Source organism: Desmodus rotundus, chromosome 2, assembly GCF_022682495.2.
Source record: "Desmodus rotundus isolate HL8 chromosome 2, HLdesRot8A.1, whole genome shotgun sequence".
Lineage (NCBI taxonomy): Eukaryota > Metazoa > Chordata > Mammalia > Chiroptera > Phyllostomidae > Desmodus > Desmodus rotundus.
In genome coordinates this window covers 194,440,748-194,456,290 of record NC_071388.1, presented here as the reverse complement: position 1 = coordinate 194,456,290, position 15,543 = coordinate 194,440,748, and the positions used below count along the sequence as shown (strand labels likewise).

General features: G+C 49.6%; 1 protein-coding gene and 1 long non-coding RNA gene across 5 annotated transcripts; one reads left to right on the top strand and one right to left on the bottom strand.

The window, feature by feature from the left end:
• Positions 1-4,720: 4,720 nt before the first annotated feature.
• Positions 4,721-12,508, bottom strand: CATIP (ciliogenesis associated TTC17 interacting protein). 4 transcript variants are annotated; one of them, XM_045198489.3, is made up of 10 exons: positions 12,186-12,508; positions 11,934-12,029; positions 11,394-11,534; positions 11,068-11,123; positions 10,063-10,149; positions 9,725-9,892; positions 8,553-8,677; positions 7,643-7,719; positions 7,235-7,323; positions 4,721-7,016 (listed from the first exon to the last, which is right to left on the bottom strand). In XM_045198489.3, exons 1-10 carry the CDS (start codon positions 12,259-12,261, stop codon positions 6,792-6,794), a joined length of 1,140 nt encoding a protein of 379 aa, XP_045054424.1. In that variant the 5' UTR covers positions 12,262-12,508; the 3' UTR covers positions 4,721-6,791. The 4 variants fall into 4 exon arrangements, with proteins under 4 accessions (XP_045054424.1, XP_045054425.1, XP_045054426.1 ...); XM_045198488.2 differs by having other exon boundaries at positions 4,722-7,016; positions 11,394-11,594; positions 12,186-12,506; XM_045198490.3 differs by lacking the exon at positions 10,063-10,149 and having other exon boundaries at positions 11,394-11,594; positions 12,186-12,506.
• Positions 6,851-14,920, top strand: LOC123480155 (uncharacterized). The gene is made up of 4 exons (XR_011650903.1): positions 6,851-6,986; positions 7,247-7,415; positions 8,771-8,854; positions 14,696-14,920. It is a non-coding gene; the product is annotated as an uncharacterized lncRNA (long non-coding RNA).
• Positions 14,921-15,543: the final 623 nt, after the last annotated feature.

Sequence of the window (15,543 nt, the reverse complement as noted above, 5' to 3'; positions counted from 1 at the left end):
GAGTTGTGCTCCTCCTGCCTTCAGACTTAGCGTCGACTGGAACTTCCCTCTCCTACTTCTCAGGCCTTCAGATTCAGGCTGGAATTATATGTGTCGTTGGCTCCCCCGGATCTCCAGCTTGCACAGAGCTTGGGGCTTTGCAGCCTCCATACTCATGAGAGCCATTCTGTATGTATGTATGTATGTATGTATGTATGTATGTATGTATCACTTTCTAATGGTCTGTTTCCCGGGACAACCATGACTAAGACAGATGTCTTCTTCTTTGTATCTCTTGTGGAGCCTTAGCTATAGTTAGGAACTCAGTAAGTGTAATTGATTGATGACTGGTCAATACCTTGCACAGCTTCTAACTTAACCATTATGTGCAATGGTCAAGAGCAGAGGTTCTGGACACAGTATCAGAGCGGGAAGCCACAGGAGCTGGAGGTCCAGAGATCTGCAGAGCGATTCCCGTGAACCAGAGCTCGGGCTGGGTACTGAACCCTGCATGCGTGGGGGGGAAATTTCATGAAACCCGATTCCCTGGAAATGGGTCAATAAACCTAAATACAAATAAAAAATTGTAAACCATTTAGAAAGAAGGCAGGAGAACATTTTTAGGACCGAGGACTAAACAACGACTTGTTAGACTTGACACCAAAAGCATGACCCATAAAGGGAAAGACAGATGAATCTCATCCCGTCAAAATGTAAAACTTTTGCTTTGTGAAGGACCCTGTTAAAAGGATAAAAAACAAACTGAAGACTCAGAAAATACTTGCCAACCACAGATCTGACAAAGGAACAGTATCTAGAGATAGAAAAGTCTCTCACTACTCAACAGTAGAATATGAAACAGTTCAATGAGAAATGGGCAAAAGTCATGAACAGACATTTCACCAGACAGGATACACAGAGGACAGAGAAACATACCAACGGCTGTTGGGCATCACTCGCCCTTAGGGAAGTGCAAATGAGAACCATAACGAGGCATCACTACACCCCCTCAGAAGGGCCGAAGTGAAAACCAGTCACAGCACCAGTGCCGGCGATGATGTAACGAAACTGGATTGCTCATATGTTGCGGGTGGGAGTGTAAAATGGTACAGCCGCTCTGGAAACAGTTTGAAAATTTCTTGAAAAACTAGAGATGCAACTAGCATATGAGCCAATGACCGCTCTCCTGGGCATTTTCTCCCAGGTAACTGATGATTCATGTTCCCACAACAATCTGTACATGAATCTTTGTAACAGCGGTATTCATAATGGCCTGAACCGAAACAGCCCAGACTTCCCTTCAAGGGGTGAATGGTTAACCCGACTGTGGCATACCCACACCACAAATACACTTCTGGGCTTTTGTCCCAGAGAGATGAAAACTAATGCTCACAGGAAAACTTGGATACAACATTTATAGCAGTTGTACTCATAACGGCCAACACCGGAAACAATCCTGCTGTCCTTCGACAGGAGAACGGGAGGCTGACTGCAATGCACACCACGGGTTACTGCTCAGCAACAACAGAAACAACAACTATCGATCCATGCCATGAACTGGGATGAATCCCCAGGGAACCACGCTGAGTGAAAAAGTCAGTCTCAGAAGACTGCATATTGTATTGTTTCATTTATGTAACATTTTGCAATGACGAAGTTTTGGAAATGAAGGTCAGATTAGTGGTTGCCAGCAGGTGGGGATGGGGGGTGGGGGGGAGCAGGAGGGGGTGAGATTACGAAGGGGTCACTGGAAGGATCCCTGGGTGCCGGGACTGTTCAGTGTCTCCACAGTGGAGGTAGAGACATAAAACCGCCCTTCTGATAACCTTGTCTAGAAGGTCACACACACACACACTGAGAACTAGTAACACTGGGGAAACCTGAGAAGGAGCAGGGGCTGTGTCAGTGTCAGTGCCAGTGTCCTGCTTGTACTGAGGCCGGGGTTCAGCCAGGCACGTGTATGCCCACCTTCATAGCGACCTTCTTCACAGCGGCCGCACGTCCACCAACAGGAGAATGCGCGGAACGTGGTACGCGCAAACGATGAATACTAATCATCCTTAAAAAGGAGTGAAACCTGATACATGCTACATAATACGGATGAATCTGGAAAACATTATGCTATGTAAAATAAGCCAGACGAAAAAAGGCAAAAATAGTATGATTCCACTTAGACGAGGTATCGAGCTACACCGCACCCAGGGGTTCAGCCAGGCACATATGCGCAGACGGAAAGGGGCAAGAGAGCGGCCGGGGGACGGAGCAGGAGGCGGGGAGTTAGTGTTTAACGCCCACAGAGTTTTTGTCTGGGATGATCCAGATGCTGTGGAAATGGACGGTGGTGACGGCTGCACAACAGTGGGACTGTACCTAATGCCACTAAACTGTGCACCGAAAGTGGTCAAAAGAGTAAATTCTATATATACTTTACCACCAGAAAGAATAGAAACACATTTTCGTTGTAGTATTGTATGACAGTTTTGCAAGGGGTTACCTTGTGTGTGTGTGGGGGGGCGAGCAAAGTGCCCACAGGATCGCTCTGAATGACGTCTCACCATTACGTGCGAATCTGCAATTATCTCAATTTTTATCATGGTGGAAGAGAATGAATTACTAAGTGAATATTATACTTCAAAAATTGACAACCCCCCAAGAACCTCTGGAGGCAAATGGCTTGAGCCTGAATCTTATTTGCTAGCACTACGACTTAGGCAAGTTTCTCAGACCCTCAGGTTCCCCACCTGTACAGCAGGGATAATAAAATACTTCCCTTGAAGACTCTGTATGAGGCCCGGTGTACGTGCACCGGGGTTAGTTGCTTTGGTAAGTTGGGCTCCAAAGTGGTGCCGGGCACTGTCAGCTCCTCAGAACTCCCAACGCGTTTTCTGCTACACTGATGCTGGTGGTGGCTTCGTTTTAAGGCGTGGCCTCCAAAGTCTTGGGTACAGTGTAGCTCAAAGAAGGGACATTCATGACAATCAAATAGCAGAGCACAATTCTGATGCAATGTATCATAAAACAAAGTGGGAAACCATCAAATCAAACAAGAACAGGTTTTACCACAAATGCTGGTGTTGAGGGAACAGCAGATTTAACTAAAGAATTATTATTATTTAAAAATATTTTTTAATTTATTTTTAGAGAGAGGGGAAGGGAAGGAGAAAAAGAGGGAGAGAAACATCAATGTGCGGTTGCCTCTTGTGTGCCCCCTACTGGGGGACCTGCAACCCAGGCATGCACTCTGACTGGGAATCAAACTGGTGACCCTTTGGTTCGCAGGCCTGTGCTCAATCCAATGAGTCACACCAACCAGGGCTAACTAAAAAAGTATTAAAGTGAGGAGCACCACCAGGAAGCCTTCCTGGATGTCCCCAGAGCCAGGCTGTGTGCTTCTTCAGTGCCAACGTTCTCCCTGTCTACCCAGGCAACTCACAGCAGTGAGGCTGCTGTCAGTAACGATGCAGTAGGGAGTGGGACTGAGTACCTGGGGAAGGGGAAAGACGGTATCCAGTCGAGCCTACTCTGGATGTATCTAAAGCAGGCAGGTATCTCTTCTCTGTTACAGTGTCTGTCTCCAGAGAGCCACATCCGATCTCTGTCAGAGTGGACTTGAGCCACATTCCCTGGGTTTGAATCTGCTCTACCACTAAGCAGTTGTGCGCCTTGGCCTTACCTTTCTCTCGCCTGTAAAATGGGTATAACAACAGAACCTGCCATATAGGGGTGCCGTGAGAATCACAAGAATTACCATGTGTGGAGGGACCAGAATAGTAAGTGCTGCATAGGGCTTGCTCTTATTATTGCTATTCATTTCCCTCTGTCTCCCTGGGCTACCGCAGGAGGTCAGTTCTGCATTAACTACTTTAATATTGCCCGCATGAGCTTCCTTGTTAGTGCTTTCCACAGTCTACATTTATCCATGAGATGCTTGACTGATGTCTCTTCCCTCCCCTGCAGACTCTGTGCGGTGAGGCAGGGCCCCACCCTGATGCCCTGAAGGCATGTCCACATCCTAGCCCAGTGCCTGGCTCTTCAGAAGTCCTCAAGCTTGGTTTTTCCTTTGTTCAGAGAAATATACATCTTTGGTATTATGGAGGAAAAAGAGAGGAGTCATAAAAGTTCCAGGAACAAATGATATCACCTCCACTTCAGTTTTGAAATGGAGGTCAGAGAGCAAGCAGGGAAGAGGTTAGACTCCTTCCCAAGTCGCCTGATGTAAGACAGGAAGGCCGTCTGTGGGGTGGATGTCACCACCCTCCCCTTTTCCCCAGAGCTGCCTAGTATGGGGACTGGAGGGGTTATTGCGATCTCTGCAGAAGTGTTCTGGGTGCCTCGAGCTGGGTCTGCCTTGGTTTCCGTCCTCCACAGATGAAGAGGACTCGCGGGGGCTGAGGAGGCCCTCGGGGATCGGGCCCTGTCTTCCCCGTGGTGACTGAGCACTCTGTCCCCAGTCTCTCCGGCCTCGCTGGCTGTTGGTTCCCAACATGCCATATTGAGAGCCTTTGCACTTGCCGTTCCCTCTGCCTAGAAGGCTTTTCCTGCTGCTCTTCACAGGTCTGACTCCTTGTCATTCAGGTCCCAGCTCAACTGAGACCCAGAAGCCCTCCCAGAATTCTCCACCCTCAACCTTCCAACCCTGAGTCACTTTCTACCCATGACTTGGTTTTATTTGTTTTCATAAATTCCTGATAATTCACATATGAAATTACGTATCTTGGTGTTTATTGTCCATCTTCCCATGCTCCCTGAGGACAGGGACTTTGTCTTGTCACTGGTGATCTCCCAGTGCCCAAAATAATCCTGGCACATGGAAGGAGCCCAATACTTGTTGAGCTGCTCGCCTAACTGAATGAAAAGAACTTACTCTTCAGTGCCGTCTAATATGGTAGCCACATGTGGCTATCTAAATGGAAATAAATTAAAGTTAAAGTAAAACTCCATCTTATTAACCACATCTCTAGTCCTCCATGGCCGCCCTATCGGACGTGGCAGGTGTGGGGCGTTCCCATCATTGCAGGAAGGTCTGTTGGATGGTACAGCCATAGGCCATGCACAGAGATTATACTTTCTTACATTTACACACGTCATTTTCTCTGGGGGAATGCTTTATCTGACCCTTAAAAAATGCAACACATGTGGAATTTGACAATATGTTAAAACAAACAAAAGCATTAATATCAATGCAACAATTACACTTCTCAGAATGTATCCTTAAGGAAATAATTGCTTATATATGCAGAGATTTAGCTACAAGAGTGTTCAGTGCAGCACTGTTTATGATAGCAAAACAAAAACCAAAAACCAAAAAGGTTTGGGGGGCTGAGATTGGCTGCATTATGGTACAGCCACCAAAAATAGAAGACTGTGCAATGACAGGGAAATATTTGTGAAATATGCATGTATTGGTAAGTGAAACAGAGCCTTTACAACACGTGAAGGAAGTCACAAAACACAAGGAGATTGGGGCAGGAATCTAGGGAGATTCCAGCTTTATCTGCATGTTATCTAACATTTGAAACTTTTCAAGAATGCACTAAGTATGCAATTATCAGTTTCTGAGCATCAATTACTGTATGATTTCACTTTCTGTTAAAATGAAGTCCCTTGGAGCCATAAAGACCGGATTAAAGGTTCCAAATAAAAGTGTTTGACAAAGTAGATGCTGGACAAACACCAGCCACTTTTACACCAGAAAACAGAGTAGAGAGCTCTAGGTAGAAGAATTGAGGTGAATTTACTTTCTTCTCTTGGTTTATGATGCTTTTCTAAGTTTTCTCTAATGAACATGTATTTCTTCCATAATAGGGGAAAGAGACAATAAAATATATTATTAAAATTTCTTTAAGGCTCAAGTGACAGCCCATGAAACCTTCCCTGATTCCTGGGTCATGAACTAGCCCGCCACCCCCAGCCTTGCAGATACTGGCTTGTTTTGTTCACTAGAATGCAAACTGCTCTGAGTCCCTCCTCCTGCAAAAAAGGTTCCATGAGTGAATTGATGGAGGGCTGATGGAGGGCACCCACTTTGTCAGGTGCCTCGAGGGAGCTTGCCTAATACTTGTTACTGAGAGGCACCAGCCCTGGACAGGAACAAACCCCTGCATAGACTGACATTAAGCAAGATAATCACCGGTCCACCCATCCTCGTCCGGGAGCTGGTGAATGGGAACCGCGGGCACGCAATTTGGAGGTTCCCATATGTGAGTAGGAAGGGACAGAGGTGGAGCACGAGAGCTGGCCTCGGGTGTTTGGGAGGCTTCGGAGGAGATGAGCAAGGCCGGTGGTGGTCCAGACCCCTTCCCACCCCTCCACCATGGCCCACGTCATCTCCTCTTTTTGTTCGTCGGGGACCAGGGAGCAGGCGGTTAGCTAAGCGGTGTCCAGACCAATCTGAGGTCCAAGAAGCCCCGCCCCTACACCCCAGCTAACCTAATGAAGAAAAGTGTGGGTTTTGGAATTTAACCCCCAGGTTTGAATCCTGTTTCCCATGTGTTAACTCTAGTAGGAGTTACTTAACCTTTCTGTGCCTCTAATCTCTTATCTGTGAAATGAGGATAATAATGAAAACAGCATTTAGGAAGAAAGGCTGAAATTAGTTCGATAAACGATGTTAATGGTTCCTATTCTTAGCCAAGACACAAGACTGGCCACGGAAGGTTCCGGGTCGCACAGGCAGGAGGCCCCCATTGATTTCCATCAAAGCCGCAGCCGGTAAAGAACGTCTCCTGGGTGCGTACTGCCCGCGCCGCAGCCTGGAGCCCGCGCTTCCAGCCCAGGGGCCGCCTGCGGGCCCCGGCCAGCCGCGCTCCGGCCTAGCGGAGGTACCAGTCCAGTGAGCGGAAGGGGCTGGGCCGTTTGGAAGAGCGCAAGGGGGAGGTGCGCGGGTGGCGCGCTGAGAAGGGACCGAAGAACTCGGCTGCGAAGGTGATCACGTCGTTCGGCTGGCGCAGCAGTAGGAAGAGCAGGAAGTCGGAGACGAGCGCTTCGGCGTCCGGGTGCTGCTGCAGGTACCTGGTGTGGCTGAGACGCAGCTGCTCCTGGTGGGGACCGAGCCTGAGCCGAACCCAGGACCCCCCTCTCCCTACTTCCCTCCAAGGAGGACTCAGGGACACCGAGGCCTCCCATTCCCCTGGGGTGTGCATGGCTACCAGCCGCGAAAAGAGATCAGCAATGGTGGAATTTATGCGGGGAGTGGGTGTGGAGGGTTGGGGGGGAGGGACATGGGGACTCCAGGCCCGCTGCAGCCTCTCCTCACCTTCCGTTCCAGGAACCTCGAGTAGAGCTCCATGTCGTCCTCCCACGGCAGGGGCTTCTTCTCAAATACTGGGAGAGGCTCAATCTCATCTGGGTGTGGAGGGAGGAAGGCTGCGTGTCTCGACCCCAGAACCCTCCTCGGATACACAGGGATGCCCAAGAACACCAAACTGCAGGTTCAGGTGAAACCCAGGGTTCTGCCCACGTGGGCAGAGTTGCTGGAAGTGGTTCCCTGAGAAATGATCCTCCCCTAATTGCCTTGGGGTCGAGGGCTGGAGGGCAAATATTCCCCATCTGATCTGGGCTTTGGTCCCGCCCAGAGCACACTCAATCTGTCCCCTGCAGGGGGCAAGGCCCCAGGTTTTCCCACCTCCCCTTCACAATCCCACAAGCTAGAAGCTTCACTCACCCTCCTCCCTCAAGATGGGCATCTTGGTGATCACACAGCAGCTAGGGGAGCCCACCTGGACTCTCTTGGCCAGGTGCCTGGAATGCAACACAGGAGAAGGTGGGCATCTCCTGAGGGCAGCCCGCTCCCTGTAGAGGCAGCAGTCCCTGGGGCCTCCCTTCACTGCTGCCCTCCCTCCCACTTATCTTCAAGTTCCCAGGTCCGGTTCCGTTTCTAATGCCCCAGGCAATGGCCCCGGCTTTTCAAACTGGGTACTGTTAGATGCATGCTGGTGTGCCAGGGCTGGAGACCTTGAGAGTTGTAAGCACTAAAAAAATCATGAGCCTCCTGGTATGTGACATGAAAAGCAGAACCACATGCTAAGTTGCGAACTAAGGGAGGCCAAGGATGTTCTGATTACTGCTTTGTTTTGTTTTTTTTTAGTATAGTGATTATGTCAATACCTCTTTGTAAATTTCAAGAAACAAATTGTTCTTCCCCTCTCAGACTTCCTCATGGTCTGGAGCCTGCGCTTTGCTGATGACAGCTTGGCAGTATGCCAGAATGCTACTCCCAGCATTTCATCCAGTGCTGTGTTGTTCAAACCTTGGTGTTTTTTCAGCATTATCCCCAACACCTGTGGCGGCTGTGCTAACTAGGCCTTAGGCCCTGTGGAGTTGGTGTGAATGCCCTCAGCCACTCAGAGCCCTCTGGTGAGCTTTGGGAGGCACCGTGAGGATCGGGAGAACGAGTGAATACATGAAGGAAGGGTGAACGATGTGGATAAAGGAGGGACACTCCGATCTCAACAGCAGTTCTTCCTGGTGGTGTCCCCAGAAACAGCAGTCTTCCTGCTCCCCATCACCCTCTATGGCTGAGCACCCAGGCTGTGCTCAACACTGCCCCCGTGGCCCCGCTGCCAGCAGCTCACCCATCCGACAGCAAGTAGTACTGGCAGGACATGGGGACGCCCTCATCCGAATGCACAGTCTGCTCCACGATGAACACTTCCACCTGCTGACCGTCCACCTGGATGGTCTGGGAGCCCAGAGATTCCTGGCAGCAACCAAAATGAGGGAAGGGGGTGAGGTGGATGCCTACCTGGGTCTCCCCTGAAATCTTTCCCTGGCCCTTTTCTCCATCTTACAGCTTCATTCTTTGTTCATCCGTGATAAGCAATTCTTGGCTGTCCAGACACTCAGGTGCCATGAGATTTGAGTTGTGCCCCCAGAGGTAAGTTGGGGGGTCCCCTCATAGCCAGCTTCAGCCTGCTCCTGCCCCAGCCACTCCTCACCCTCTTTCCGTGACCAAGTACTTCTAGTTGGCAGATTCTGTTGCAGGGATGAAGGTCAACCAATCCGGTGTGAGGGTGGTGGGGGTAGGGCTGTTTGGGGGTTGGAGGGCAGTGAGGCTCTGGGGGTGCGACTAGACTGACACCTGTGGCCCCCTCAGGCCCATGCTGCAGCAGGCAGGGTGCTCTGTTGAAACTCAAACTGAAACCCTGTGAATGCCTGCGGCCCTGCGGAGAAAAGTGCTACCACCTGTTTCCAAGACAATGGGGGTGAATGACACGTGCCTGTTTGAGTCACACATGCGGCTGTTTGTCATGTGTGATAGAGAAGGCTAAAGTGTCATTTACAAAGTTGGTCAAACCAGCCCCCAAAGTGTGTGTTCAGAGGCACGCCTTTAAAGATCACATATTGCAATTAGTCCAAGGTAAGTTGGTTATGAGATTGTAGCCGAAACAACAACAAAAAAGGGTTGAGACGTAATAAAGAATATTAAGTGTCCTTGGAGACATTGATTTCCTGGTGTTCAACAATATGTCTTTAAAAGCACCCCTCCACTACGTTTATTTTTCCTGGACTGACTTTTGTATGAGAAAGTGTCGCTTCCCCCAGCCGCTCACTCCACCTGCCCCTCACTTGAACTCAAAAATGCGGTCTTACTTTTTCCTGCCTTTGGAAGTCCCAACCCCTTGTCCTGGTTTTATCCCCACCCCACCCCCTCTTCCGCTCCACACTTCTCTCTCCCCCCCTCAGCATTCTCCTGCCCCTTCTAGTTTGCCCCGGGGCCAAGTTCCCCACCAGGGAGATTCCTCACGTAAGTGCAAGAGCAGAGTTTGCCCTCCGTGTCCAAGGCCAGGAAACGGGCGTTACTGGGCACCACCCGCCTCCAGGCCATCACCCTCAGCAGCAGCAGGTTGGCAGCCTCGGAGATGAAGCCCGCAGTTGAGTGCCAGGGGAAAAATGTCACTTCGGTCCTCACTTCCTGTTCAGGACAAATCTGGTTTAGGAATGTGGAGACATAAGGGTACAGGGAGGGTGGGCAAGCCAGGTGCTGGGCATATGGTCCTCACTGAGTCCCTACTGCAGGCTTCTGGCCTGACACAGTCTGGCTTCTGCTTTCAAGAGGACATGGAATATGGCTCCCACCCTCACCTCACCCTCCTTGACACTTCTGGTCATGGCCAGCTGATCCTCCTGCTTCAGCAAACTCGTCTTCCTTTCCATGGGGAGGATGTGGAACTAAGGGCCAGAGCGTGGAGGGGAGAATCAGGGGCTCACCAGACTGCCTACAAACGGGACCCCCTCCTGCCCCCTCCAGCTCCTTTATAAACTAGAAAGCCAAAGGGGAGATTTGGATGGAGAACCTTCCGTATGTAGGAAATCTCAAGAAGAAAAGTCATATTATGGTACAATATGAAGTTAAAAAGCAAATCACTTCAAATACAGGTTTCAAAAGATGGGAATGGTTTCTGTGGGAAGGCTCTTAGGCAAAAGTGGCTTCCAAGGTGTAAACAGGTCACGTTCCAGAAGTTACACATTTCACAAGTTAATGAAGTGGCAAGGGCTGGCTGTTAGGGGCACAGAGCAGGAGAATTTGGAGGCGATGATGCGGTGACAGGCCCTTGGGAAAGGCCAGACTCTGGGAAGGGTCAGCCCACATGGCCCCAGGAGATGCTGGGCTCTCAGGCTGGAGGGGCCCAGGGTAGGCTGGAGCCAGCGTTTGTGCATTAGAAGGTCATGGGGAGCAGCCTGCTGCTGACCCCAGTCCCCTGGACAGCTTGTTTTCCATTTTTGTGGTGGGGATTGGATTGCAGGGTAACTGCAGAGTTAGGCTGAGATTCTATTTTTTAAAATATTTTATTTATTTATTTTTAGAGAGGGGGGAATGGAGGGAGAAAAAGAGGGAGGGAAACGTGGATCAGTTGCCTTTCCCACACCCCCAACTGGGGAGCTGGTCCATAACCCTGGCACGTGCCCAGATTGGAAATTGAACCAGCGACCTTTTGGTTCGCAGGCTGGCACTCAATCCACTGAGCCACACCAGCCAGGGCAAGCTGACGTTCTATTGACTCCCCCTCCCTTCCTCCATCCCTCTCTCCCAGGGTTTCTATTCTCTCACCCTGGATTGGGATCAAGGTTGGGGGCCTCAGGAAGTACCTTGATGAACTCCTGACTATGTTGTTCCAGGGTCTCCAAGTTCCATGAAAGATAGCCTGGGGTGGAGGGCGGGGGACAGTGCCATCGCAAGAGGCAGGTTGGAGATTGCAGGAGGGGAGGGTGGTGGCCCAGGCTGGAAGTCTCAGGAAAAAACTAGACGAAAGTGTTGCTCTCGTCTTGAGTCTGTGATTGTGATTAACCTCCCTGACACCCCCACCTCCCACACACCATGAAGTCCAAGGGTTGGTCCTGAGTAAGGCCCTGGGAACCAGGGAGGGCAGGCAGAGGAAGTGAGGGTGAAGGGCATTAGGAAGCAGGGACTCTACCCAGGAGGGAGTTTCCGCAGAGCATTTTGTCCATGAAGCCACGGCTAACAGCGTGCACGAGGGGACAGTGAGACGTGGTGCTGAAGCTGCCTTCGTGCTTCCCTCTCTGCACCTCAATGGTCAGCTCTCCCTGAGGCTCCCCTGTGTTCGAGACCATGGCCAGAGTCTCCGAGAAGAACAGCTTCTGCAGCTCCTCCTCCCCTAGGTGGTGAGGGTCCCATGGGGATAGATAAAGCCCCAGCTCCTAGGCCTCAACTCGCGATCCCCTGGCCATCAGTGCCCCACAATCCCTCCTCATCCACGTCTCCCAGGCAGCCCCTGCCACCCCTCCTCTGACCTCTACAGCAGCCAGCAGGTGAAGACACACCTGCCACCCCCATGTCCTGAGGTCATCCCTTGAAAAATTTCAACAAATATCAACCCTTTTGCAGTCTCAGGAGAATCAATGCGGAGAGAGGCGGGGCCCAGGTCTGGGCTGTCTCTCCTCTCTCCTCTCCACACTTGTGCCCTCCTCTCCCGACACCCACTGCCCAGGCTCACTGAGGGAGGTGAGGAAGCGAATGGCTTCCGCATTGGCATTTGGAGGTGGCAGACTCTCTGGGGCTGAGGCCTGTTGCTGCTCCTTGGCTCTGGGGCCTATGGAGGGAAAATAGGGGGAGATGGTAGACTCCAGGGAGAAGAACAGGGGCAGGGCAGTGGTCCCAAGAGCAGAATCCTCCAAGGCGACCTCTGGGCAGATTATGAGGGAGAAGATAGCCCTCCCCTCTCCAGCCCCAGCACCCCTCTTCCTACCTTTAGACTGAACTTTAGAGGACATGCTGCCTGCTGCCTGCTGCTTGCTACCCGGTGTGTATCCAGCTGTCTCCATGGCAACTGGGAGCTAGCTACCACCTCTTAAAGGGCCATCAACCCACTTCACTAAACACCCAGACCTTAGAGGAAAAGGCAAGAACTGCATGTGGGTCTGGGACTCAGCCCAAGTCTGAGGTATTGTCCAGCAGAGGGAGCATGTGACATGCTTAAGAGGCAGAGGGATGACATGTGTCATCAGAATGACAGTAGACTTGTAGTCCTGAGTCCAGGCCCTAATGTGCACAGGACCCAATTAGACACCATGTGAATAGCACTACGCTTTGTGGTCCTAACACATAACAGTGACGGTGTGTTAGTGACGGTCACAGCAAACTCATAAACCGTGCTAGCCCTGGGTCAGGCAGTGACCCACAGGGCCTCACACACCTTAGCCCAACCTTCAGAGTCACCCTGCGAGCAGGTCCTTTTTCCGCTCTATTTTATGGCTAAGAAAGCTGAGGCACCAAGTGGTTCAATGTCTTCCCAAGGTCACACAGCTAGTAATAGGCAGAGCCAGAACTCGACCCAAGGCAGTATGGCTCCAGACTTGGAGTGAATGCAGGGAAAGGAAGCACCAAATAGATGACGCATTGAAGCTACACAAATGGTGCCGTAACATAGGTAGTAATTAAAGACAAAGGCTTGAAGACTGAACTATGATGGACCCTCAAACCGCAGGCTGAACCCCACCTTGTAAGAGTTGGAGGCTGTGTCTGCAAAAGAAAAATCTCTCAGGGCGGAGTGGGGGGATGGGTGGAAAAGGGGAGAGAAAGGATTAAGAAGTCCAAACTGCCAGTTACAAAATAAGCCGCAGGGAGGTGATGTACAGCATAGGGAACAGTCAATAATGCCGTAATCGCCAGGTACAGGGGCAGACACAGATTACTAGCCGTACAACAGCTACTAGATTCACTGTGGCGATCGCTTCGTCAGGTATATAAGCATCTAATCACTACGTTGTATACCTGAAGCTAATATTGTATGTTAACTATAATTTTAAAATAAACAAGCCCTGGCCGGTGTGGCTCAGTGGACTGAGCACCAGCCTGCAAACATAAAAGTGGCTTGTTGGATTCCTGGTGGGGGTGCATGTCTGAGTTGCGGGCCAGGTCCCCAGCTGGGGGCCTGAGAGAGGCAGTAGATCGATGTTCTCTCTTTCTCTCCCTTCTCCTCTCTTTAAAAATAAACAAATAAAATCTTCACATAAAATCTCAAGTCACTTCAGAAGGTGTGTTCCTCACTCCCCCCACCCCACTGCCACCACCTTATCACTTGGGAAGGCATCGTATTTTGCTGTGTATAATGGGTACTCTTGCCCAAATTTTTGAGGGAAAAATAAGGATGCACATTATACATGGGTAGTACTAATTCCATATCTATATAAATGTTTTTAATTCTTTCATTTATGCTGAGGCGCTGAAAGTGTCACTCTAGAAAGCAATGAGGATATCCGTATGCAAAATAATACCCTGGAATACGATCATCAGTTTTGCTTCTAAAACTGATTAGGCATGTTATGGCAAGATCTTAATTTTAAAAAGACCAATTAATAATAAAAGTCTTAGAAGTTATTCATATTCACTAGATTTATGATTAGAATGATATGACTGGTTAGTTGAACTTAAAACAAGCATTTTGAAATGCTTGTTTTAAAATTTGGATTTTAAGAAATTGAGTATTAACTTTAAAAGTCAGAGTGGATTACGAATAAGCCTTTCTCTGCACGTGAGCCCTCAGTGGCAGTCAGAAAATTCACAGTTGCTTGGGAAAGCAGCTTATTAGTTCCTCAGGAAGTTAAATGTGCAGTTACTGCATGACTTAACCATCCACTCCTAGGGGCACACTCGAGAACTGAAAGCATCTGTCTATGCAAAAATCATACACAGATGTTCACAGAACCATTATTCATAATGGCCAAAAAGTGAAAACAACCCAACTGTCTGTCAGCTGATGAATGGATACGAAAACTGTGGTGTAGGAAACGCAATGGAATGATATGAGCCATGGGAGGAATAAAGTACTGATACATGCTATACCATGGGTGAACCTTGAAAACATGTTGAGCAAAACAAAAACAGTCATAAAAGACCACATGTTGCACAATTCTATTCATGTAACAAATGCAGAACAGGCAAATCTAGAGACAGAAAATAGATCGGTGCTTGCCTAGTTGGGGGGGGTGGGGGCGTGGAGGCGGGGAGCCACATCAAATGGGCACATCTGTCTGGGATGATGGCAATGTTCTAAAATTAGAAGGTGGTGATCGGAACACTGTGCTAGTACTAAAAACCACTGAATCGCGCACTTTAAAAGGGTGAATTTTGTGTTATGTAAATATTTCAAAGTTCATTTTAAAAAATAGAGGATTTAAATAAAATGTAGAAAAATCAAACCCTATTGCTTTCATGTGTGAATTACATAAACTTTGACAAAATCCTTTTCATTACTAGGATGAAGTTTAAAATAACAAGAGCAGCCCTGGCTGGTGTGGCTCAGAGGATTGAGCATCGGCCTGCAAACTGAAAGGTCACCAGTTTGATTCCCAGTCAAGGGCACATGCCTGGGTTGCGGGCCAGGTCCCCCCAACCCCATGCAAGAGGCAACCAACAGGTTGATGTATCTCTCACACATTGATGTTTCTCTCCCTCTCTTCTCCCTCCCTTCCTGTCTCTCTAAAGGTGACTAAATAAAATCTTTAAAAAAAAAATACCAATAGCAAATTGTGGTCTAGATGCTCTTTAAGGGGGGCCCAAGCTGTTCCCCTCCCTGTGTCCTCTATCTCCTTTACTATCTCCCCTTAGAGCTCTCCTCTATCCACTCACCTTTCCCAGGCCCCTCTAGCCACCTCCTGGGAGCCCACATTCTCAACTCTAGCAACCCCTCCCCCATGACCTCCCGCTGGTGCTGGCTACTTCCTGCCACCTGCTGGGGGAGAAAGCATTTGGGCAAAGTGACTCAGAGCATCGACATCTGGTCTACTTTTCGACCCTCTGGAAGATATCTATCAAGGACCGTTGTTACTGTTCCCCCCCCCCCCCCAGGGCCTGTGTAGCAGTGGGTTGACATCCTAGCACTGCGGGGCTGTGACCACGTAGAACCATCTCCTTTGTGGCCAGGGTACACCTGTGCCTCTCAAGCTCTGGGAAACACTGAGGTAAGTGAATTGTAAGCCCTGAACAAAGACGTACAAGCCCAGGAGGATGTATTCATAGCATTGTTTCTGGCCAAAGCTCTTGAAGTACAATAACTCCAAGCTGGTGGACCTGTAACCCAGACAGAAAAACGGAACAAGCAATAA